General features: G+C 37.9%; 1 protein-coding gene across 4 annotated transcripts in view; it reads right to left on the bottom strand.

Moving 5' to 3' along the window:
* BTBD7 (BTB domain containing 7) overlaps window positions 1-25,395 on the bottom strand; it is a 90,774-nt gene that overhangs the window by 37,817 nt on the left and 27,562 nt on the right. For 3 of the 4 annotated variants that reach the window (XM_061159331.1, XM_061159332.1, XM_061159334.1), the window contains 2 exons: window positions 21,482-21,669; window positions 19,897-20,976 (listed from right to left, as the gene is read on the bottom strand). In XM_061159331.1, the coding sequence (XP_061015314.1) occupies window positions 19,897-20,976; window positions 21,482-21,563 (1,162 nt within the window). In that variant the 5' untranslated portion in view covers window positions 21,564-21,669. Of the gene's footprint in view, window positions 1-19,896; window positions 20,977-21,481; window positions 21,670-22,094; window positions 22,114-25,395 lie in introns of those variants that run through there. The other variant, XM_061159333.1, reaches the window with a different exon arrangement.

The following is a 25,395-nucleotide window of genomic DNA, read 5'->3' on the forward strand; positions in this document are numbered from 1 at the left end:
AACAAAAAAATACCCCTTTATACCTATACCTTGTTTATTACCCATCACTTCATGGCAAACAGATTGTCTATACCCATCACTTCACAGCAAACAGATGGGGAAACGATGGAAATAGTGGGCTCCAAAATCACTGCAGATGGTGACTGCAGCCATGAAATTAAAAGACGCTTACTCCTTGGAAGAAAAGCTATGACCAATACAGACAGCATATTAAAAAGCAGAGACATTATTTTGCCAACAAAGATCGGTCTAGTCAAAGCTCTGGTTTTTCCAGTAGTCATGTAGGTTGTGAGAGTTGGACTATGAAGAAAGCTGAGCACTGAAGAACTAGTATTGGAGAAGACTCGTGAGAGTCCCTTGGACTGCAAGGAGATCCAGCCAGTCCATCCTAAAGGAAATCAGTCCTGAATATTCATTGGAAGGACTGATGCTGAAGCTGAAGTTCCAATACTTTGGCCACCTGATGCAAAGAACTGACTCCTTGGAAAAGACCCTCATGCTGGGAAAGACTGAAGGCAGGAGGAGAAGGGGATGACAGAGGATGAGATGTTTAGATGGCATCACTGACTTGATGGACATGAGCTTGAGTAAGCTCCGGGAGTTGGTGATAAACAGGGAAGCCTGGTGTGCTGCAGTCCATGGGGTTGCAAAGAGTCAGACAGGACTTAGTGACTGAACTGAACTGAACTTGTTTATTATTCTTAAACCATTTTCCCACTAGTAACAAAATAGTAAGTTAGCATCCTTAATTCCATCATCATAATAAAGGAAAAATCCAAAGCGTTTGAGGGAGAGCCATGTAAATAATTAATGATTTTCAGAAAAGTTTTTGATATCTACTGGTTTAGTTATCTCCTCAGTATAACTGTGTGCTCCATTTCAAACAATGCACCTCACAGATGACTTCCACTTACAGAAATCTTATTCCCTTTCCCCTTCAAATAGAAAAGAATAGGTCTAGAGTTGAAAAACCAGGATTAAAATCTTGGCCTTACTAACACTTTCTAGTTGTAATCTCCAGTGACAGTATTTTCAAGCCTCAGTTTATCTGTAAAATAGAGATAATACCTACCACAGAGGACAATGTGAACTGAAAGCCTATACAATACCTGGCCAAAAAAATAGGTGTTCAAAAAAATTCTACTGAATAAACACATAAATAGAGTACAGAACTTTTAAAAAGAATAGTAATTTTTGATGTGTAATTTATATAGATTTTATCTGCTTAAAGAAAGTATACATTTAAAATAAAAACACTATTTCTGGAACAGTTCTTATGGTCGCCACTGCCTGCTGCAACCAAAGAGGTCTTTCAGAAAATGTAAATTTAATCAGGTCACATGCTCAGGATAAAACCAAATGTCTCAGCATGGTATACCAAGTTCTTATTACCCAGCCATGCTGGTTGCTACACCCTACCTCGCTCTCATCTCTGCAACCCCTACAACCCGCGCCCCCCGCCCCAAACCAGAAGTGCCCTGCTCTCACTTATCTCTAGACCTTGCCACCTGAAGCTCCTTCTGCCTGATATGCGCCTCTTTATCTCCAATCTTTATCTACTTAATGCCTATTCATTCTCCAGGTCACAACTTCTCTGTAAAGTTCTTCTAGATACCATCCCTCCTTTCCTAACTCCCCTACCCTTCAGGGCTTTACTCTATTAGGGCATTTACACACTGGACCTGCCTACTGGCACCCGCCACTAGACGACCTAACTCATTACTTTACTCTCAGAGTCTGGCATACAGTAAGAGCTCAGTAAGTGTTTGCTAAATGAGTAAGTCGAGGAATCACAGTGCTAATTCTATAGAAAGGTCCACTGGAATCTAAAGCTTATATTCCTCCCTCCCCCCACAATGTTCCATTTTTACCTCTGAAAACTCAGGTGCTGCTATTCTCTCGGGTTCACAGACCTGTTGCGGTGACCAGGTTTACAACATTCTATCTACTTCTATTTCACTTAGTACTTCTAAAAATTTGATAATCAAAAAGTAGGTTAGGAGGGGGGTTCACACCACTGAAGACTTCAGATACCTAATACTTTTACTTACACTTACAAACAAAAACTATCAATCCAGAATCTGAGATGAGGCATTAAAAAAAAGCAATTAATCATACATTTCTGAACCACTCACAATTAGATATAAGCTCGTTAGATATAAGCTCAGAAAGATATCAAGGTTTAGAAAACCAATATGATGTCCATATATTTTCTACAAATAGTTCCGTGAATCAGGTTCCAACATTCAGTACTGTCTCTTTTTTTTTTTGGCCGAGCCATGTGGCATGTGGGATCTTGATTTCCTGATCAGGGAAAGAACCAGCACCGCCGTGCAGCGGAATCACAGAGTCTTAACCACTGGACTGCCATGGAAGTCCCAGCATCATTCTTCAAAGGAGACTTTAACAGGACGTAACACTGACAGTGAAAACAGTATTAAAACAAACCCACTTCAGGGGCCTATTATGGTTGAAGAGGAACTTGGTTAAAAACAAAGACATGTAAGTGTGCAAACAGTGTTTTCAGTTTTCTGGCACAACTTTCAGATGTGTGGATACTTCACCTTCAAGTGCCTTGACATGTAAAAACATTTAGTGGAAGTCGTATGGACACGTCCACGCTAAGCATGAAACATAAAAATGTTGCAGTGAAGAGAACAAAGATAGAGCTCAAAGCCTTTTAATATATCAAAGCTACCCTCTTTGTGGTGACATATTTAGTGAGGCTAGCTCATGTTAACTTATAATAGAAATTGATACTCCTTTTCATCTAAATATGAGAAAAAATAGTCGTGAGGCAAGAACTTTCTAGTCAGTTTATATTCACTGAATATTTTAGCAGGTTCATAAATTAACACTCTAAACTAAGATTCAGTCTTCAGGAGATATTTATAAAAAAGTACTATTTGTCAACAGTGTTTTTCATTGGGGAGTGAGTCTAAAGGGTTTTTAAAACAACTTTTGTATTATCTGAATATCCAATCAGGGCATACTTTATATTTTTAGAAACAAAAATATAGTTATTAAAATAAAGTGTTAGTCACTCAATTGTGTCCAACTCTTTGCGACCCCATGGATGACAGCCTACCAGGCTCCTCTCTCCATGGAATTCTCCAGGCAAGAATACTGGAGTGGATTGCCATTCCCTTCTCCAGGGCATCTTCCCAACTCAGGGATCGAACCTGGGTCTCCCGCATTGCAGGCAGATTCTTTACCCTCTGAGCCACTAGGGAAGCCTGGGTAGCTATTCTTTACTGACATCATTTTCCCAAAGTTTATTAAGTATATAAAAAGCAAGACACAGGATAACATGTATAATGTGGTACTATTATATTACAACAGAACAAGAAATGCATTGAAATATACACACACATATCCAAACATATTCAGAGGTTTGTAAGAAAACTCAAACTGTTCAAAGTATGTCATCAATATGCATTTGGGGAAAGGAGTGGTAGTAGGAGATAATATGGTTTACTGATGAGCGTTACCAAACACAGTCTAAAGTGTAAAGGAAAGGGACTTCCCTGGCGCTCCAGTGGTCAGGACTCCATCTTTCCACTGCAGGGGGCACAGATCTGATCCCTGGTTGTGGAACTAAGATCCTGCATGCCATGCAACGTGGGCCCGCCATCCTCCACCCCCCCCCAAAAAACGAAAAAATATAAGAGAAGCTTCAGTACTTCATACAGAGTTGGGGCTCAGTATGTTTGTTTTGACGTCCATTTTTTGATCAGTAGACGTGGCCTTGGAGAAGTTAACAACTTAAGTTACTCACCTTATCTCTGAAACGAGCAGGATGATAGCAGTTACCACACAAGCTACTGTAAAGCTTAAGGGAGGTCTTACACATAACGAGTTTAGCCCAATGTTTTGCACATAGTAACAGCTAAATATTCTAATCTATCTGAATTTCTGGAACAGTTTTCTCCAGCCACTTCCAAAACCAAAAGTGGACAGAATGCTTGTGTCTGGTCAGAGTTCTTCTACTTTGGATTTTTTAGGACTTAAGTGCAATATTTGGTTTTAAGTCAGAAACGACAACTTTGTACCTCAAAACTGAGTTTGAAAAAGCAGGAGACTTGTTCAATACAGAGGTTCTTCCTTCTATCATTTTCCTTCCTCACTCACTAATACCCTCTCCAAATCTTTTTTTTTTTTTCCTCTCCAAATCTTGTTTTCCACGTTATCAGTCTAAGATGCATCTTAGACTGCATTAGTTTCTGCACTTCTTGGCAACAGAAGGTGTAAGAGGAGTAGTCAAAATCTGACAATGGCAGAGTTAGAAAAATAAAAATAACTTGAGGCTTTAGGAAATGGCCCATTCAGGCCATTTTCCTAGTGTTTCTAAGAGAAAAAGGGGCTATAACTGAATCAAAGCAAAATGGGAGTTTACACCAAAAAGCCCACCACCACAGGGAACACTGTATGTACCATTTTTTTTAATTGCTCTGTTTTGCCATCTAACATTGGATATTTCTTGCAATTGTATCTTTACATGTATTAAATGTATTAAGACTTTTTAAAAAGTCTTAATTAATCCGGTAAACTTTTTAGGCTTTGGAAACTTGGAACTGTGCTGTCAAATGATGTGTAAGGAAAATAACGCAAAGCTTATCTTTAGAAATTGTCTACTAAGAGTTAATGTAAATAAAATTTAAAACCATTTGTTAAAGCCCAACTGTTAGCCAGGCATAGTGCTTGGTGCCTGCGCTTCTATGAAGAGGAATAAACAAGCTCAGGCTGAGGAACCTAGACAGAATTTATGTGGTTAGTATGTGGCAGAGAGGCAGGATGAGAACACAGATCTAGCTCCAGACTTCAGATTTATAAAATATTAATACCATTAAATTTGGGCATTATTTATGTACCTTTGAATCTCTCTGGGCAAATGGGAGACCCATTCTGCAAGCTTTATGGGGCTGTTGTGAAAATGACACGAAACAGCATATGCTTGCAGTTCAAGATGGTGGAGTAGAAGGACCTATGCTCATCTCCTCCTGTGAGAGCACCAAAATTGCAACTAGCTCTTGAACAACCATCCACAGGAGGTTGCTGGAAAACACTAATAAAGATACCCCACATCCATAGACAAAGAAGCTGCAGTGAGATGGTAGGAGGGGCGTAATCACAATAAAATCAAATCCCATAACCGCTGGGTGTGTGACCCACAGACTAGAGAACAATAATACCAATGAAGCTCTCACACTATTGTTGAAGGTTACATTCTGAACCCCAAGTCAGGATTCCCAGCCTGGAGATCTGACAATGGGACTGGGAATCCCAAGGGAATCTGGCCTTCAGGGCCAGAGGGATTTGACTGAAGGCTTTCCAGGGACTGAAGAGCAATCCCAAAGGTCAATACCAAAGAACATACAACAGCACTTATTTCACACGCTAACAAAGTAATGCTCAAAACTCTCCAGGCTTGGCTTCAACAGTTTGTGAACCAAGAACTTCCAGATGTTCAAGCTGGATTTAAAAAAAGGCAGAGGAACCAGAGATCAAATTGCCAACACCCGTTGGATCATCAAAAAAGCAATAGAGTTCCAGAAAAACATCTCCTGCTTTATTGACTATGCCAGAGCCTTTGACTGTGTGGATCACAACAAACTGTGGAAAATTCTTCCAAGAGATGGCAATACCAGACCACCTTACCTGCCTCTTGAGAAACTTGTATTCAGGTCAAGAAGCAACAGTTAGAACTGGACATGGAACCATGGATAGGTTCAAAATTGGGAAAGGAGTACATCAAGGCTGTATATTGTCACCCTGCTTATTTAACTTATATGCAGAGTACATCATGCGAAATGCCAGGCTGGATGAAGCACAAGCTGGAATCAAGACTGCCAGGAGAAATATCAATAACCTCACATATGCAGATGACACCACCCTTATAGCAGAAAGTGAAGAGGAACTAAAGAGTCTCTTGATGAAGGTCAAAGAGGAGAGTGAAAAAGCTGGCTTAAAATTCAACATTAAAAAAACTCAAGATCATTGCACTTGGTCTCATCACTTCATGACTACAAGATGGGGAAACAATGCAAACAGTGACAGACTTTATTTTCTTGGGCTCCAAAATCACTGCAGATGGTGACTGCAGCCATGAAATTAAAAGACGTGTGCTCCTGGAAGAAAAGCTATGACAAACCTAGACAGCATATTAAAAAGACATTACTCTGCTGACAAAGGTCCATCTAGTCAAAGCTGTGGTTTTTCCAATAGTCATGTATGGATGTGAGAGTTGGACCATAAAGAAGGCTGAGTGCCAAAGAACTGATGCTTTTAAATTGTGGTCCTCTCGACTCTTGAGAGTTCCTTGGACTGCAAGGAGATCAAACCAGCCAATCCTAAAGAAAATCAACCCTGAATACTCACTCACTGGAGGAACTGATACTGAGGCTAAAGCTCCAATACTTTGGCCACCTGATAGGAAGAGCCAACTCATTTGAAAAGACCCTGATTCTGGGAAAGACTGAAGGCAGGAGGAGAAGGGGGATCGACAGAAGAGGCAATGGTTGGATGGCATCACTGACTCAACGGACATGAGTTTGAGGAGGCTCTGGAGATAGTGTAGAACAGGGAAGCCTGGCGTGCTACACTCCATGGGATCAAAAAGAGTTGGACATGACTGAGGAACTAAACAAGAGGACTGAGGGATACAGTGACTCCAGTCATGGAAAGCACAAACAAAATTTTGCATGTACCAAGATCCAGAGGAGAGGAACAGTGACCCTATAGGAGACTGAACCAAAACTACCTGCTAGAGTCGGAGGGCTTCCTGTGGAGGTGTGGGTCAGCAGGGGCTCACCACAGGGATGGGGGCACTGGAAGGTCCCCTTTGGCATAAACCCTCTTGGAGTTCACCATTAACCCTACCACAGAGCCCCAGACCCTAGGGCTGGGTCACCTCAGGCCAAACAACTACCAGGGAGGAAGTGCAACCCCACCCATCAGCAGATAATTGGATTAAAGCTTTACAGAGCAAGGCCCTGCCCATCAGAGCAAGACTCAGTTTTTCCCACTACCAGTACCCCCCATCTGAAGTTTACATAAGTTTCTTAACCTTCTCCATCAGAGGGCAGACAGAAGAAGCAAGCAGCAGCACAATCTCACAGTGGTTAAAACAAAAACCATTATTACAGAAAGTTAATCATGAAAAAGCAGAAAGTTATGTTTCAGATGAAGGGACAAGATAAAATCTCAGTAAAACAACTAAATGAAGTGGAGATAGGCAATCTCCCAGAAAAAGAATTCAGAATAATGATAGTGAAGATGGTCCAGAATCTCAGGAAAAGAATGGAGGCAAAGATTGAAAAGATGGAAGAAATGTTTACCACAGACCTAGAAGAACCAAAGAACAAACAAAGAGATGAACAATACACTACAAGGAAGTAAAAGCAGAATAACTGAGGCAGAAGAACAGATAAATGACCTGGAGGACAGAAAGGTGGAAATCACTGCCACAGAACAGAATATAGAAAAAAGAAGAAATGAAGACAGTCTAAGAGACCTCTGGGACAACATTAAATGCACCAACATTCACATTATAGGAGTCCCAGAGGGAGAAGAGAAAGGACCTGAGAAAATATTTGAAGAGATAACAGCTGAAAGCTTACCGAACATGGTAAGGGAAATAGTCAACCATGGCCAGGAAGCACAGAGTCCTAGACAGGATAAACTCAAGGAAAAACACACTGAGACACACAGTAATCAAACTGAACAAAAATTACAGACAGAGATAAAATATTAAAAGCAGCAAGGGAAAAACAACAACAAATAACATATAAGGGAACTCTCATCATGCTATCAGCTGATTTCTCAACAGAAACTCTACATGCCAATAGGGAACGGCATGATTTATTTCAAGTGTTGAAAGGGAAGAACCTACAACCAAGAACACTCTACCCACCAAGACTCTCCTTCAGATTTGATGGAGAAATCAAAAGCTTCCCAGAAAAGCAAAAGTTAAGAGAATTCATAACTTTACAACAAATGCTAAAGGCACTTTTCTAGGCAGGAAACATGAGAAGGAAAAGACCTACAGAAAATAAATTCAAAACAATTAAGAAAACCTTAATAGGATCGTATGCTGTGCTTAGTCCTTTAGTCGTGTCCAACTCTTTGCAACCCCATGGACTATAGCCCACCAGGTTCCTCGGTTCATGGGGATTCGCCAGGCAATACTGGAGTGGGTTGCTATGCCCTCCTCCAGGGGATCTTCCCAACCCAGAGACTGAATCCAGGTCTCCTGCAGTGCAGGCAGATTCTTTACTGTCTGAGCATTCAGGGAAGAATAGGATCATCAGTTCAGTTCAGTTGCTCAGTTGTGTCCGACTCTTTGCCACCCCATGGACTGCAGCACGCCAGGCCTCCCTGTCCATTACCAACTCCTGGAGTTTACTCAAACTCATGTCTGTTGAGTCGGTGATGCCATCCAACCATTTCATCCTGTCGTCCCCTTCTCCTCCAGCCTTCAATTTTCCCAGCATCAGGGTCTTTTCAAATGAGTCAGCTCTTTGCATCAGGTGGCCAAAGTATTGGAGTTTCAGTTCAACATCAGTCCTTCCAATGAATATTCAGGACTGATTTCCTTGAGGATGCACTGGTTGGATCTCCTTGCAGTCCAAGGGACTCTCAAGAGTCTTCTCCAACACCACAGTTCAAATGCATCAATTCTTCGGCTCTCTGCGTTCTTATAGTCCAACCCTCACATCCATATATATAGATAATTACCTTAAATGTAAATGCATTAAATGCACCAACCAAAAGACACAGACTGACTGGATGGATGAAAAATGTGCATGTATGCACCTCCACTTACCACATCACTCTGGTTGACCCCCTCCAATTGTATGTAATTATTTTATATGGTTAAGTTAATCATGTTCCCATTATGGCTTGCAACTATAATTATCTTTTATTTTTTGTCTGGCTATTGATTGTGAAAACTGATAAACATATTTTACTATTGTAATTATGTAACTATTACTAACTTAATATCATTGTATCATTATTGGTCAAGAAAAAAATAATAGAATTCTTTACCATCAAAGAAAGTCTTAGTCAATCAGTCCTGTCTGACTCTTTGTGACCCCATGGAATATAGCCCGCCAGGCTCCTCTGTCCATGGGATTTTTCCAGGCAAGATTACTGGAGTGGGTTGCCATTTCCTTCTCCAGGGGATCTTCCTGACCCAGGGATTGAACCTGGGTCTCCTGCACTGTAGGTGGATTCTTTATTGTCTGAGCCACCTGTCTCTAGGATCTAATAGAAAAACCTGTAATCATTTTTTTAAAATCCAGATGTGTATCAGAATTATCTTGCATTTTTTTTGAAAAATACAAATGCTCAAGTATTGCCTTTTTTTCTCTAGAGCTCCAGATATGTTTCTAATGAGCAGTCATATTTAAAACCAACTGAATTATACGATGATCTTTTACTTTTATCCAGCTTGTTTCAATTTCTTATTTCGTATTCAGCACTCCCATTTCATTTAGTTTATGTTCTCCAATTTCTCCATCTTTTTTTTATGTTCTTTCTCAAGCCTTTATCAAGTGTGGTAGAAAAGCTTTTGTATACATATACATAATATATATTTTAGAAAACTTATTAATTTTTGCCTAAGAAAATTATGACATTTTGAGTCCACCTGTTTGACTTAGTATGACTAAAATGCTAAATTTCTAATTAAAAAATAGATATGCAATAACCAACAAAGATTTATTGTATAGTATAGGGAACTAGAGTCAACATCTTGTAATAACCTATGATGGAAAATAATTTCAAAGATAAAATATGCGTATTTGTATAACTGAATGACCTTGCTGTGCACCTGAAACACTGTCAGCCAGCTAAACTTCAATAAAATATACATGTTAAAAAAAAAAGAAACCCATGAGATGACCAGAGCTGTCATCCGTGCCAGGCAAGCAAGGCAGGTAACTATCCAAGCCACTCTAGGGCAGAGGACGAGCCTCAGCAAGATGTTCCAGAGGGAATGACCCATACACTGAACTCCTGCAGCTACTCACTGGGTGAAGATGCAGAGGAGAGAGGGGAGAAGACTCCAGAGAACAGGAGACATGTGCTGGTGGTTCTGGAAGGCTCAGGCAGGTCACAGAGGATGGCTTCTGACAGAGCAGACACAGCTGAACCACCAAGGGCACTTCTGCCATCCTCAGGGATCTGAGTTTTATATTAAAAGCCAAGGGGAGGCCCTGAAGGATTCTAAACAAGCCCGCCCCCTGAAGGATTAACAAACCATTGTTCTACTGTCCACCCTAATCATAGTGTATCTGCAAGAAACCTTGTGTTTTCTCTTTTTTCATCTCAAAAACATTTGTAGTAACACTTATCTGGGTTTTAAAGGGTGACCGATTTTTACTGCAGCGCTAGTTATGAGTCCGTATGGACGACTACTAGATAATAAATGCTTGCTCCTGTGAGATTTGCCCACCCCCCAAAATTCTAAGTTGTACAAATTAACATATTATTTATTATGAAGCAGCACCGACAAGCCTAAAGTGAAAATTAAGGCTGCGTTAATCACATTTCCTGAAAATTGAGGTACTTCTCATGAAAAATAAAGACATTTCAAAATGGATTTTACTGCAAAGAGAAAAAGCAGCGATACGTCCAGAATAGGTTACACATGCAAAACTAATAACTAGTGAACTTGAGAATGGTAGGTGGAGTTGTTCAATGGTAGAGTAGGCAGATACAGAAGGTTAGCAGTTAGGAGGAATAGAAAAACGCTCGTCTACACAGTGCTGGGCCCCGCCAGGACTCTCAGACGCTCTCAATTTCCTTTAGCGCCTGCCCAGGCACGTCACTCTCACGGCTCAAGTGACCACCCATGGACCAACGACAGATGTGGTACTTTGAGTTTCCAGGAACAAAAAACTTTCTGCTACTTTTTTGAATGAAATGCGTATCTTTTAAGAATGTCATGGAAAAAAAGAAAAAAGAAACAGCACATGTGAAGCACCCATTACATACACAATGGCACTGAAAACTGTTTAATTCTTTTTTCCCTGGCACTGCGCCTTGTAGTCAGCAACAGTGGTCAAAAAATGGTAAGCTGAAATCAAGTATCTCTGCTTCAGAGATGCATCTGCAACAGGCAATACCACTGCAGATGCTTTCATACTTTTTCAACAATATAAATGCTCAGCTCTTTCTGATCCCACAGAAGTAGGGCTGTAGGACTATGTTGTTCACAGTTCTGTGTTCATATCCATACTAACCTAAGTATAGCTTCTCATATTTCATCTGATTAAAGCTATAAAATTCAAATTAAGTCCAACTGCTCAGACTCTGATATAATAAACACACAATTTGGGTTGGGGAAAAAAACCAAACTAAATAAACCTTCCTCTATTTCATTTCCCTCCACTGTGGCGTTCTTGAAATTTCTGTATTACAAAAAAAAAGGATTTGCTCACTGTTGAGAAAAGGCTTCTAATTAAACTCCGTATAATTTTAAATAAAATGGAACTGAAGACATTATAGACTTTACTTCAAATGAACTGTATATGTTTTAAAATAACACTTCCTGCTATGAGTACAAAGTGCCTCGTATATATTTACATTCAAAAGTCATTTAACAAGTCACAATATTAATCTACGCTATCTTTTACATATATAAGAGTGACTAAACATGACATTCAATAGACAAGAAAATGGCATTCTCGTTACAATTTTACTTTCCCTTAATAAAACACGATAAATAAGTAAAAAGATGCTTAATTCAGAATAAGAATTTCCAAGTTACTTCAACATTTTGAATTATATTTGCATTATTACTGTAATTATGCTTTTATTAGTGAAATTTTAGATACATAATTAGTTCTTTGATCTAAATTATAATTAGCACAAAAGGTAAGATTATTCTTAAATTTTTTTGGCTTCAAAAGATTAACAGCCTTGACCAGCTTTCTAGAATATTCTAAATTCAATTAATATTTTATCTCCTGTTAATGGACCAAGAAAGTAAAGAGCTGATGAGACAATTTTATTTGAAATTTATCTTGAAACTGTTTAATAGTACAGTTATACATCATTTAGATCACATCTAAATTTTTTTTTTATTTTTTTTTTTTAATTAGTTGGAGGCTAATTACTTCACAACATTTCAGTGGGTTTTGTCATACATTGATATGAATCAGCCATAGATTTACACGTATTCCCCATCCCGATCCCCCCTCCCACCTAGATCACATCTAAATTTATTTTTATAATAATACTTCATATTTGTCTTCTCGATTTAGGCTCACTGTTCTTTTTTTTTTTTTTTTAACAACTAGGGTTAAACACTGATTACACTCTCCCCTTTTTTAAAAGTAAAAGTCATGCAGTCTGCATGGGTACTAAAGATAAATCAAAATATATAACTGAGAGTCTACCAAGAGCAAATGCCAGTGTTAAGTTCTTTGGGTGATTCAATGATGACCCAGATGTGGATCTTGTCTTTAGAGAATATAGTTGATACACACTGGTAGAGGAAAGTTACACAGGTTAATTTCAAAACAAGTCAGAAGATGTAAAAACCTAAAAGAATGATAAAAGAAGTGTTTTAGAAGTTTGCAAGCAGCAGAAAACACTTAATTTGAAATGTCTAAGACGAAACAAGGGAAGTAGCATATGAGTTTGGTCTTAAAGACAAGGGTAGAATTTGGACATTTAGTGAACAAAGTCAAAGATATTACAAAACCAAAGAACAGTATGTGCAGAGGGTCAGAGGGTGAAGAGTTTATAGTCTATATGAAAAAGTTTGAGTTATAAAATAAAATGTGGAATTAAATATTTTAAATATACACGTTGGAACCTTATTCACAATTCTAAGTGCTAAATTTCATTATGATTAGAGATGTCTAACTTGAGTCATTTGAACTGCCATTCCTGAAACAGATTAATTCTTCAACTATATCCCATGTTTAACTGAAACCTGTATTTACTACTTTGATCTGTTGATGACGGTCTTTAATTTAGCTCCACTGTTCTCTAGGAAGTATATCCAGACTAAGCTGCCGAAGAGGACACAATTACAGAGAGAGGCAAAATGAACTATCAGAGCAACCAAACGGAGACAGAAGGGAGCGTGTTCACATGGCGACAATGGAGAGGACGGAAGAGGGAGGAATGGATTAGAGTGGGGGCAGTTTTTGTTACTCTGCATTTGTTTCAAGTCACATACTCCTGGAATCTGACCAAGTTGCTAAGAGAAAAAATTAGGTCATTGCTTTCAGTTGTTTCTCTGTTAGAGTTTTAATTCAATAAAGTATAATCACATGCATTACAACTAAAAACAGGGGCAATGTATTTCAGAAGCTATTTTGGAACTAAAGCTATAAATAAATTTCATATTCCAAAGATTGAAAAATACATTTTTGATCAATAGGAAAAAAAACAAATCTGTATTTTAAAGCACACAACAGTAAAATGTCCCTGACTGGAATATGTATGCAGATGCTGGTGCTAATTCAACAGTATTTATGAAAAGGAAACAGAAGTTCTTTTGGCCTGTGGGTTGTTAAAGTTCATGAGAAAATCTATAGTTCCCCTAAAGAGTGGGTATTTACTAAAAGAATTACAAATCAATAATATATTCTCACTGTTCTCACATTTTCAGAGCTGTTTATACTGTGTATTCTAAGGTCATTGTGTAAAGTCAGTGACTAACACCTGGTCCTTCATCTGAAGCTCTTCCAATCTAGTCATTTATTTTGGAATTTTATACACCAGTCTTTTAATATAGTTACTGTTATGAACTAGGCTTCTAAGCTGCAACCACAGAAAACAACTTCAGTTGGCTTAAACAGAAAAGGAATTTATCTGAAAGGATACTGTTAGCCCAGAGCTGCTGGCAAAGTTGGAGAGCAGGCTCAGAGTACAAACAACAAAGGAAGACTGCAAGTTGAGTGCTACAGCACAGAAACAGCCCAGTGGGACCTTGTGTGGCCTCGGGACCCAGGCCAAAACTGCTCCTGGACAGTGAATGTCATCACTGGCACCACTGATACTGACTTCTCTCCTTTTCCACTAGGTGTTGCTGTTCCCACCCTGCTTCCAGAAAGAATTTTCTACAGTCCCCAAATCTCTGTGCCATCAACGCTCTAGATTCAAAAAGTCTAGGTCACGTGGGGGAGCCCTGACCACAGAGACGACTGAGCAAACACCGGGAGGTGGGCTCTGTCTTCTATGAAGACCTACGCGGTAAGGAACTGCCCAACGCAAAGGAGTTCCTCACTCAGGGCCACTGAAAAAGTCAAGTAAGACCTGGGAATACTTATCTACCCAGGAAAGAATGGCCTGCTTAGCACAAAGCCCTCTGTTCTCTGGCTAAGGGCTCAGAAGCAGTCTGAGTGGTGACCTACCCAGCTAGCCCACAATTCCCCCACATACGCACTGAACCACCCCCAAGCGGTTCAGTACCAACATGCTCACAGCTGAGATTCCTCTGAGTTGTTCCTACACCACTCTGGTTGGCTCTTACCACTAGGTCACAGTGCCTCTCATCATCATCCTTAGAAACTGGTTTTCACACTGCTCCCCTGTCGCACCATGCCCAGATTCCTGGGCTTCAGGTTGGAAGAGCTGGTGTGACTCACAGCTTCATCACTTACAAGACTGGGAAAATGCTAGTTATTAATTTCTGAGCCCTACCGTACTCATAGGTTGTCAAGATAACCAAATGAGGAAAGTAAAGGCTTCATGTAGACCAAAATTATAAGCATGATCTCATTAGTTAACAGCCCTGATAGGTATAATAAATTCCCTAGTTTTTCAGGACCGTGGCCAATCCAGATATCTCTGGTTCTTCAGGGTACTAAAGTCACATCTTTATTATAAAAAATTAATTTTGTAATCAAAGCAATATATGCTCATAATTTAGAAAGTCTTGTACTTAATAGCAATAAAAAGTGTATCCTAAAAGTAAAACCTTCTGCCCTTATCTCTCCTTCACTCAGTCTTGCTTACCAGAGGCAACTATGCTTAATTTTTTAGTATTTGACTATTTTCTGATATTTATCTCTTTATAATTATAATTTTATAAATTTTATTAAACCAACATTCAGTGTTCAAATCATAATGACTACTTAAATACTACTTACTGCTGAACCAAGCTGTGTACTAGAATTATGTTTTCTTCCATATTTAACTTTAAATTTTTCTTGGAAATTATTAATTTCCTCTTTTCTCACTTGCTTCACTTTTAATAAATTAGCAACAGCTAATTTTTCAAAAGTGTACCAAAAGATCTGTAATACTTCTTTCAATGTCACTTGTCACTTAATTTTCAAACATTCAGGTAATTGGTGTCTTCCAAGATATCTACTTCTTGGAGACTTTCCTCCTCCTCGTCCAGTCTAGACTAGATACCCACTATATCTAACGCACAGCTAGTATCTAGGATTTTTTCTTTTCTTCTTTCTGGTGTTAGACCCCATTTTTTGGATCCCACACTTTCTGGTTCTTCATTTACTTCATCATTTAGTGGAATACATCCTTAGCAGCTTCCTGAGTAGGGGTACAGGGGAGTTTAAATTTTTTGAGGCATGACTAGAAAATGCCCCATTTATTTAGCCTGACATTTAATTGACTGGCTTTGTGTTTAAAACAATTTTCCATCATCTTTTTACAGGTACATTCAGTTGTTGTTACTGGGAAGTTCACTATCACTGTTTCCTATTTCTTGTATGGAACTTACCCTTTCACCTCATTTTAGAATCGTCTCTTTTTCTCTGGTGTTTTCCAGTGACGGGGATGAAATTTTTCAAATAAAGAAATCCCTTTAGCTTTGGCAATATTTATTATATTACTCCTTAGGCACTGTCTTCTCTTCCATTTTCTCTAGTATATACTTCTAAAGCCATTATTTAAGATGCTACATTTTCTGGATGAATACTCCAGTTTTCTTATTTGTCTCCACTGTTGTCCATCTCTTTGCTAATCTGTTCTACTTTCCAGATTCCTTCAACTTTCCCTTCCAATCCTCCTACAATTTTCATTTCTAAAAGCTCCTCTTTTCACTTTTGTAGCATCCTATGTATGTCTCGTTGTTCAACGATATATTCTTTTATGTAAGGGTATTTGGAGTCTATTGACGTTTTCTTCTCTCCCTTCATTGTCTGTTTCCTCTAGCATGTGTTCTTATTGTTGTCTCAATCTGGAAGCTTTTCTCAAACATCCAGTGCACCCTGGATGGGTTTTTATATGGAAGACTAAGGCAGTTAACAGCTATTTGGAAGGTCTGTTGCACAAGCAGGCTTGCTGGCTGCTGCCTTCCCTGTAGGACATCTGGAAGGCAAACTGGCTTTTTCACTGTATAACTCCTGAGCATCACTTCATCATGAAACCCCAAAGCAGGTCTATATACTCTTCATATAGACCACTTCTGGAGCACCAGTTTATTGTCTGGTATCTGTCCAGTTCAGGGCAGAGCAGGGAAGGGACAGAGAGTGTGTAGGCTCTCACATAATTCCAGATCTCAATCCTGTGAAGGCACAGGATTGTGCCTATAAAGAAGGATCCCCACCCTTCTTTATAGCTACTTCCAGATGTGGAATCTATTTTCCTTTCTTTGAAAATAAACCTCAGGACTCTTTTGTTTAGAAGGGAATTAAGGAGGCAGGTCAGGATTTGCCACCTAGCTGCAAACGATGTCAATGCAAGAACAGACAGGTGGATCACTGAAGCAGAAGGAAAAAGTGTTAAACCACGTATTCACGGGAGCTTAATAAAGGGTAGCACACATGAGTAAGCTGAAGCCTCATTACCTGTTAATTCACCTCCCTAATAGTGATTGCCTACTTCTCTGAATAAAACACATTCTCAATGTAAGCCAAGAATCCTCCCTTTTATCCACTTGCCAAATTACTCTGGCTGTCTGCCTATACTGCCTCTTTTTATGATGTTCTTAAAACTATTAAATCACCTCTCCACCTTGAAGAGCATATGTTGTCTCAAGGTCCTAGCTTCCCTTGATAGAATTGGTCTCCTTTTAAAACTGGGCTTTAATTTTTAAAGTCAAATCTAATTTGGAATAAAAAGGTTAACAGTCATTAGTTCATAAACATTTACTCAGTGCCTATTATGCCCCAGGCACTGGGGATACAAGGATGAGAACACTATGATCCTACACGCAAGCTGCCAGTCTAGTCGCACAGGCTTTCTTAACCGGGAGTCTTCAACTGAATCATAGAAGACAGAAAATTATTTTGGGGTCTATTTTCTTAATTCTCTCCAAAATGGTATGTAACTAGTACCACGCTAAACGCCGTGGAGAGATGCTAATTCATTACACGTAACAGATGCCTCAGAGTATTATAGGTTTAGTCTGCTTGCAGAACTCTAGTTGAGGCTTGAATGACAAATGGCCAGACACAACAGTTTGATAAATGGTATGCACCAGTTTGCTAGGGATAAAATTACAATAAAGTCTTAAAAACAGTAATTACTCAAAAAAATTTTGCAAACTAGGCTCAATATGGGGTTTAGTCAATATAATTAAAAAATTATTTTTTAAAACTTAAAAAGTTAGTTTTAGAAGAGACTGTGGTAGTGAATAATATATGCTGTGATGATTTTCATTTAGCAGTTAACATTTATTGAATGCTTACTATGTCCTGGGCACTGTTCAGATCACTTGATATATATTATTTCCTTTAATCCTCATAATCCTACCTCATAGTGTTACTATTCTTATTTCACAAATGGGAAAACAGGGGCTTAGGGATGACTTACTTTAAGGTTAAACAAGTTAAAACATGATAGTAAAGAATTAAAATCCAGTTTGTCTGGTTTCAGAGCCTGAGATCTTAAGCTTTATGGTATAAAATCCCTCTTCAAGTGACTAAACAGTCTCCTTCCCATGGGAATGGGGTAAAAACTATGCTGGTTATGGTTGGTTATATATAAACCCTAGTATGAACAGTCTAATGGGTATGGGAGAAAGGTAACGCCTACATGGTGTGCAAAATAACAAAACACCAAATAATTCAAACTCTGTAGTTTGAATAATGAAAAATTTGAATAATACAGAGTTATGTACACCCAAATTTAAGGGAATATTTGCTTGCTTGTTTTAAGTAACCAAAATTAAAAGTTCTACAAGGAGTGTTGTTTTACAGCTCTAAATGTGCTCCAAAAAAAAAATATCTAGCTACTGATAAATTATACGTATAAAAATTAACTCAACATAAAAAAGAAAAAAACACTCTAGATCAAATATTATCCAAGATCCCAAGAGTTAGTTCACCATTTTACTTCCTGTTAAAAATTTAACAACAAAACAAAGAAACTATACCAAGGGATGCTTTCTCAGTTTTAAAAACAGTAAAGTATACACAATACACTTTGGTTTCTTATTATTTAAATGTTTCAAAAATAAAACCATTTTGAGAAAAGAGAGATTATTATACCTTTACGGTAACGCTGCAAACTGTTTTTCTGTAGAGGCATTTTCTGACAAATTTGGTTTTACAGAATGAAAGAATGGTAAGGCAAGCTGCTAGGTTATTTTTGATAACATATTTTCCTATAGTCTGACATCTAATGGTCTACTATTACTCATAGTTTTTGTTTTGAACTAGCAAGAAAATATTTTAATGACATTTTGATTTGGGAAGAGAACAAAATTACTACTACTACTACTACTACACAGGAAATGGTAAAATAAGATTTTAAAAGATTCTTTATGTAATAGAAATCTCAACTTTTTTCACTCATGCTTATCAATGTCTTCCAATAATCCTTCCCATTTTATCACTGACACTGTTATTTAATTGGGGCTTTTATTTTTTTCAAAGTGCTACTGACTTGTTGATTTAGCCACACAGTACAGATTTTTTCCAAACTAGAAAAATGTGCTTAGTTTTCCTTACTTAAATATGTATCTTTTACCCAAATCATTAATTCTCTGCTAATTTGCAACCTTCTAGTCTTCTTTTAGCAAACACTTATCATCTAAATTTCTGAAGTACCTTCATGTCATATAGCTTGTTTTCTTTTATTTTTTATTTTTTTTCAGTCTTGTTTTCTTTTAATATACGATCATAGAAAGCTAAGAGTACATTCTGTCAAGACAGCAAATTCCGTTTCTCTCCCATGGAAGGTCTCTTTCCAGCTCTGAAATGTTATGATTCTAATGTTGACCACAGATATACACTAAAAGATATATTCTTCTAGTGTAGCTGTAGTGCAATTATTTGCCTGTAACACAAAAAATGTGTCATTCCAACTTAGTAATTTTAGTTTAAATTAAATGAAGAAGGCACATGAGTTTAACAACAAACTGTGCTTTATACTCTATAAGCTGTTGCTTAATGCACAGCTGAACTTGAAAAGATATAGAATATTTAAAAAATTTAAGTCAGAAACCTTGTCCAATTCTTTGATTCAAATAAATCTGTATCTAAATGAGACTATCTTCATTTTTGTAATGAACTTCCATTCTTATTCTAAATATTTAAGTATCAATAAGGCACTGAGTGCTTTATATATGAGAATCTAAGTTACCCAAGGAGTCTCAGACCAAGAATAACCTTGAAATCTGGGAAACAGGACTAGCTCAAAGCTCAAGAGCAGACAGGGTGGTAGCTGGGTAATTACATATTCTCACACCAATCATCTTACATCAGGGAAGAAAGAGCCTCAAGTCTCATCTATTCTTAATCATTAGTTTTGAATGCTTGGTTTTAATACCAAATGAAGAGCCACATTAACACTAACGCTCATTCTGTCTCAGATGTCTTAACTACAGATTTGAAAGGACTGACTCTGTCACATCCCAAACACTGAAATCATGGAACATACTGGTTGTGCTTTCAATCTGGAAGACAAATGTGCAATTCAAGAGATCAAGATTAAAATTAAAAATCAGAATTTCATTACCTTGTGCAAGCATGTTAAATTCCAAGAACAGTGCTATGTGGTAAAGCTCCATGGCTTCTTCTGCCCTGGTCATGTTTGGCTTCCCTGCGACGAGAGCCTGAACTTCACTGAGACTCCCCACAGAGGGGCTACAGTGCAAAACGGCCAGGTCCACCATGTCGGTATACATACAGTGTAATATCACTTTTGCGTATTTTTTTGGTATAATGGACTCATCTAATATAATTCTTGTGGGAGTCCTCAAAGTTCGGTCTGTGATTTCTTCACCAGTCCGTATCCTTCTTTGTAATAAATTTCGAAAAAATGGGGACCGTGCTGAAATAATAGCCTTATGAGCTTTGAGCTCTTCATCTAAACAGTTCTGACTTCCACCAAAAGCTTCAACCAGTTCAGAGTCTGAAGAAAAACTAAGGACGACATCATAATAGCACATGTAATCAAAGAGTCCACGCATATCTACATCAAGGGAATTTGGTGTTCCAAATTCTTCCCTAAGCTGAACGAGGATATCAACATTTTGAAACCTTGAGTCCTCCATTCCAAACTCTCCTGTGTAAAGGTAGTGGAGCAAAGCAGAAAACATGGGCATATCTATACCAGCTGTATTGATGTCCATGATGATCTCTGCCCCATACTCAGGTGAGGAGGAAAGTAGTGTTTTAAAAAATGGACATCTTGCTGCCAAAATGGCACGATGAACAGGAAAGCAAGTTTCTTGAAATATTAAGTCTACATCAGTACAATATTTGTACTCATAAAGATCGGCCATATCTTTTTGCAATGTCCGGGCTTCTGGTCTAGCCACACTGGCTTGTAAAGAAAGCTCCTTTAAGGCTGAAGTTCCCTCATATTCCTCCACTAACGCATTGACATCTCGAACATCCCACCCAGAGAGGAGTTCTCGCATCTGCTTGGCGTGATCAGCAGACCGATTAGATTTTCGACGCTTGATAAACTTCTTTTTGAGGGTGGCAAGGCCAGAGGTTCTCTTTTTTTTGTCTTGTGGTTTTTCATGGCCATGGTCAAGACTATATAATTTTGATTCACAACCATAGCCTTGCTGAGAATAGGATGATGTCCCTAAGAAGGAAATTAAACAAGTAAAAATTTATTTCTTTTTTCTTAACAGTCATTTTCAACATTCAATTTAACATACATTTTGTGCTAAAATTTTTACAGACATTTCTGAACCATTCAAGTAAAACTGATTTTTGTTTCTATAAAGGAAGGTTAAAAAGTTTAAATAACTCATTTTTATATTAAATATAAAACTGGGAAAAACAGAGCAGATTATTCATTGTAAAAAAATGCTACATTTTTATGGGCACGATAAATGAAACAAGACACAAGAAATGATCAAAGATCAACTGTGCTACAGCAGCTTGATTAGGATAAGAATCATATAAGCCAGATTTACACTTCTGCGTATTTGCATAGGAAAAAACACGGATGCTACAGAATTATTATATATATATATTAACTTTTTCCATAGCTCAACCCTCTTTTCATCCAAAAAGACCACTGAAAACACAATCCTATTTATATCCACAAAAGAAAATGAAGTAAGAAAAGCTGAAATGGTTACCTATAAAAGTCTGCTGGGCTTGAGAATTTCCCCCTACCCTCGGGGAACATGAATGAGGATAGCTAGATGCATTAGCACCCATTTTCTTCAGTCACTCAGGCATTCCATCTGCTGGTTCTTCAGAGTATGATCCCAGAGGCCTTTACGAACTTTCAACCCTGGATCCAGTAGCCTCTTTTCATCCATTTCTTGATATCAAACAAAAACAATTTTACTGTTTCAAATGTATCTCAAATTGCACAGCTAAAAAAGAAAAACTTATTGAAAACAGTTTTTATTTGCAAATAATAACATACTGTCAAATTCACACGTAAAAATTGCAGAAATGTAATTAAACAGCTACGTTTGAATCATGAATCAGTGCTACCTGCAATTTTGTGCCAGAAAATGCACCAATTATATATATTCTAAGAAAGCAAAAAGTACCATATCACATTTATTCAGGCATTTTGCTGAAAGAGGGGGAAGGACAGTTCAAACTATCTTAGGCTACTTGTTCTGTAGCGATTTTGAGGAAATTATAATAAGTACAGTGAGGAGACACAAGGAAAAACAAAAACTTTCATCTTTCCTCCCCATAAAGCCCTGAAATAAAAACACTACTTTCTTTTACCTGATATTATGGCTTAGGAAGGACAGGGCAGTACCAGTAAGAGATAATTTTCACAATTACAGGATAAATTCCACATTATAGAACCTTAACTCTCAGAGCTGCAAGCTGAAGATATAAGCACAAAGAGAAGAAATTCTATGAGAGAAGAGTGTTAATAGGATACTTCTAAATCTTTATACCATCCAGATATATAAAATTTATTTGACCAGAAGCAATAATGGTTTAAAAGAAAACACAATTTAAAATCTATTATTGGAACTGTTAGGAAACCAGTCAGTAGGCAGTTAATATGGCCTCATGAAGAAGAATGAAACTTTTTAACAGTTAAGAGTTACACACACATCACAAAAGCCCTGCTGGAAAACAGAACTGTGTCAGGATCCTCAGCATTTGCTTTCATTTCTGCTGCGCAGGGTAACCTTAGGAAGTCAGATTTAAGAAAATCACTTAACATCTGTGCTTTCCTTCGATCTTTTCCCACTATGATCATATGGAAACTGGTTTATCTAATAAGCACAGAATTACCTACCTACAGTGTTCAAGAGGAGACTGGGAAACTCTACTAACTAGATACTATGCAAAGTAGCAGTAACTTCGAACAAATCATATGCTCATGAGTAAATTTAACTTCCTATTTGAAATTTACCTACCTATCATACAACACAGAACATTAGACTTTTCACTTCAGTGCATACTAGTGATGCATAGCAGCCAGAGATATGACATTACACTCTGTTAGGAACTAACCAGCAAGGAATCCTGAGGGTTTAATATACTGACCATTTTGTGAATGTTAAATGGTCAATAACTTACTTTTTCCAGAAAAGTCAGTCTTCTTAAAGTCTGATGCTCAGTGTAGGTAAATTTACGTTTTCTAGTCTTAAATATTAAAAAATAGGGACATCCTTGGTGTTCCTGTGGCTAAGACTCCAACCTCCCAATGCAAGAAGCACGGGTTTGGTCCCTGGTCAGTGAACTAGATCCCGTAGGCTCCAACTAAGACCTGGCACAGCCTATATATATATACACACACACAATGTATATTATATACTGTATAATTATATAATGTATATTGTATATATACATTATATATGATATATATAATGTAGAAATATATATGTATATATGTTATATATATTATATATAATGTAGAAAACGCAATTTTTTTGTAAGTCATTTTGAATGCTGTCAATTTTTATAAAATAGAAACTAAATGTGCTGTGTTAATTTCAGTTCAAACTTCAAAAAACAGTTAAGTTTAAATAACGGGCTTCCCTCGTGGCTCAGTCAGTAAAGAATCCATCCGCAATGCAGAAGATCACCTGCAATGCAGAAGACCGGGGTTCAATCCCTGGGTCAGGAAGATCCCTTGGGAAGGAAATGGCAAGTCATTCCAGTATTTCTGCCTGGGAAATACCATGGAGAAAGGAGCCTGGTGGGCTACAGTCCATGAGGTCTCAAGAGTCAGAAACAACTTAGCAACTAAACTACCACCACTACCATAGTCTAATTAATAAATCTTAGTTTTTGAATTCCTTAAAAGACTCAAGATTCTATTATATTTTTACTGGTTCTTTAAGAGAAAACAGACTTTCTAAAAAAAATAATACAAATCAACTTATTTACAAAACAGAAACAGATTCAAAGACATAGAAAACAAACTTATGGTTATCAAAGGGGAAGGGGACAAAGGACTAACAGATACACACTACTATATATAAAATAGATAAAAAGGATTTAGTCTATAGCACAGGGAACTATAGTCAATATCTTTTAATAACCTATAATGGAAAGGAATCTGAAGGTGTACACCTGGAACTAGCACAATACTGTCAATCAACTATAAATATTACAACAAAAAAGAAAGAAAAAACAGGATCCTGGAAGCCAAGTTTGTGGCCTTATTTACAAGTCAAGTCCTATTCTCAGTCACTAAAAATTTGTATTTAAAACTTAGAAACAGCGTAAGCAATCCTATGCGAACAAAGAAGTCTGAAATACACTAAGAAAAAATCCAGAGTGAAAACATGCAAAATAAAAGCCTTTACCAAAATGAGAAAAAAAAATATAAAAAAGATGAGCTCTGAATATGGACGTATTGGTGGATGACAGAAAGTGCTGGTAAAGTGTCACTCCTGTGGTAGTCCTCTTCTCACTTCCTCCTTTACTTGTTCTTGAAGTTCCATGGTGCTTCATTTTGTTGTTTTGCTTTTTGATTTCTAATGACTGCAGAGTAAACTTACTAACACAGCACAAAGTATGCTGAAGAAGCAAACCAGGAACGGAGACTTGCGTCCAGATGAAGAAAAGCCAGAGTGTCTACAGAAATGGACAAAGTTAACTTGTTCCCACTCCATCATATAAATAAGATGAAGTCGACTATTCTCTCTTCATCATGTGTGTGCGTGTGCATGCGCACAAGCGTGCACACACACACACACACACACACACACACACACACACGAGAATTATCTTCATCAGAGAATTTCACAAAGTTTGCAGGGACAGAAAACATTTTTACACTGGTCTGTTTGAGATTTAAACCAGGCCAAAAATGATTTAAAAAAAAAAAAAGCTCAATTTTATGATTAGCACAATTAGATACTCTATAAAGTATTCACAGAAAGGTTAGAAAACCTCACCAGCCCCAATGAAGACACAAGAACACCCAGCAAACACTAGAGAAGTCACAGCTGAGATACTGAGGCTTGGCCATTTGCCACTATAATTAGCACCAGGACAGCTGGGGTCTCTGATGAAGTGACTTGAGATAAAAAAGTCTTCAGGACTTAGGGACAGTGTCTCTTTCTGGCAGCTCCTAGTCAATGGAAATCCCCTTCAAGATGAACTGCTTTGGGTGACATTCATATCTCTTATTAGAGTTCTGATTACTAAAGTACACAGGCCTTGGAAAGACTTGATGGGAGAGACTTTTTCTGGATCAGATATAATCCTTAAATCCCTCCTGTGTCCCCAGTCCCAAATCCTAGGAGTCACTAAAGTTACTAAAGCCATATTTCTCGAAATTCTCAGGAAACAATTTCTTAGGTAACCAAAAACTCATGCCAAATGGAACACAGTATCTTGTTATTTATTTCTTAATTGAATCTGCTGCTTTTAGACGCTAGAAGTGAGAGTTAGTCACAGTCTTAAACTCTTCAGGGATATTTTCATTCTGGGCTAGCTTTGACTGTCTCCTACATAAAACATGATGAAATGTAACCTTTGGATGATAGACAGGAAAGGGAAAGGGAGGGCCTCGGGGACTGGGAGAGGCCCACAGGATGCAAATGGTCCTAGA

Source organism: Dama dama, chromosome 13, assembly GCF_033118175.1.
Source record: "Dama dama isolate Ldn47 chromosome 13, ASM3311817v1, whole genome shotgun sequence".
NCBI lineage: Eukaryota > Metazoa > Chordata > Mammalia > Artiodactyla > Cervidae > Dama > Dama dama.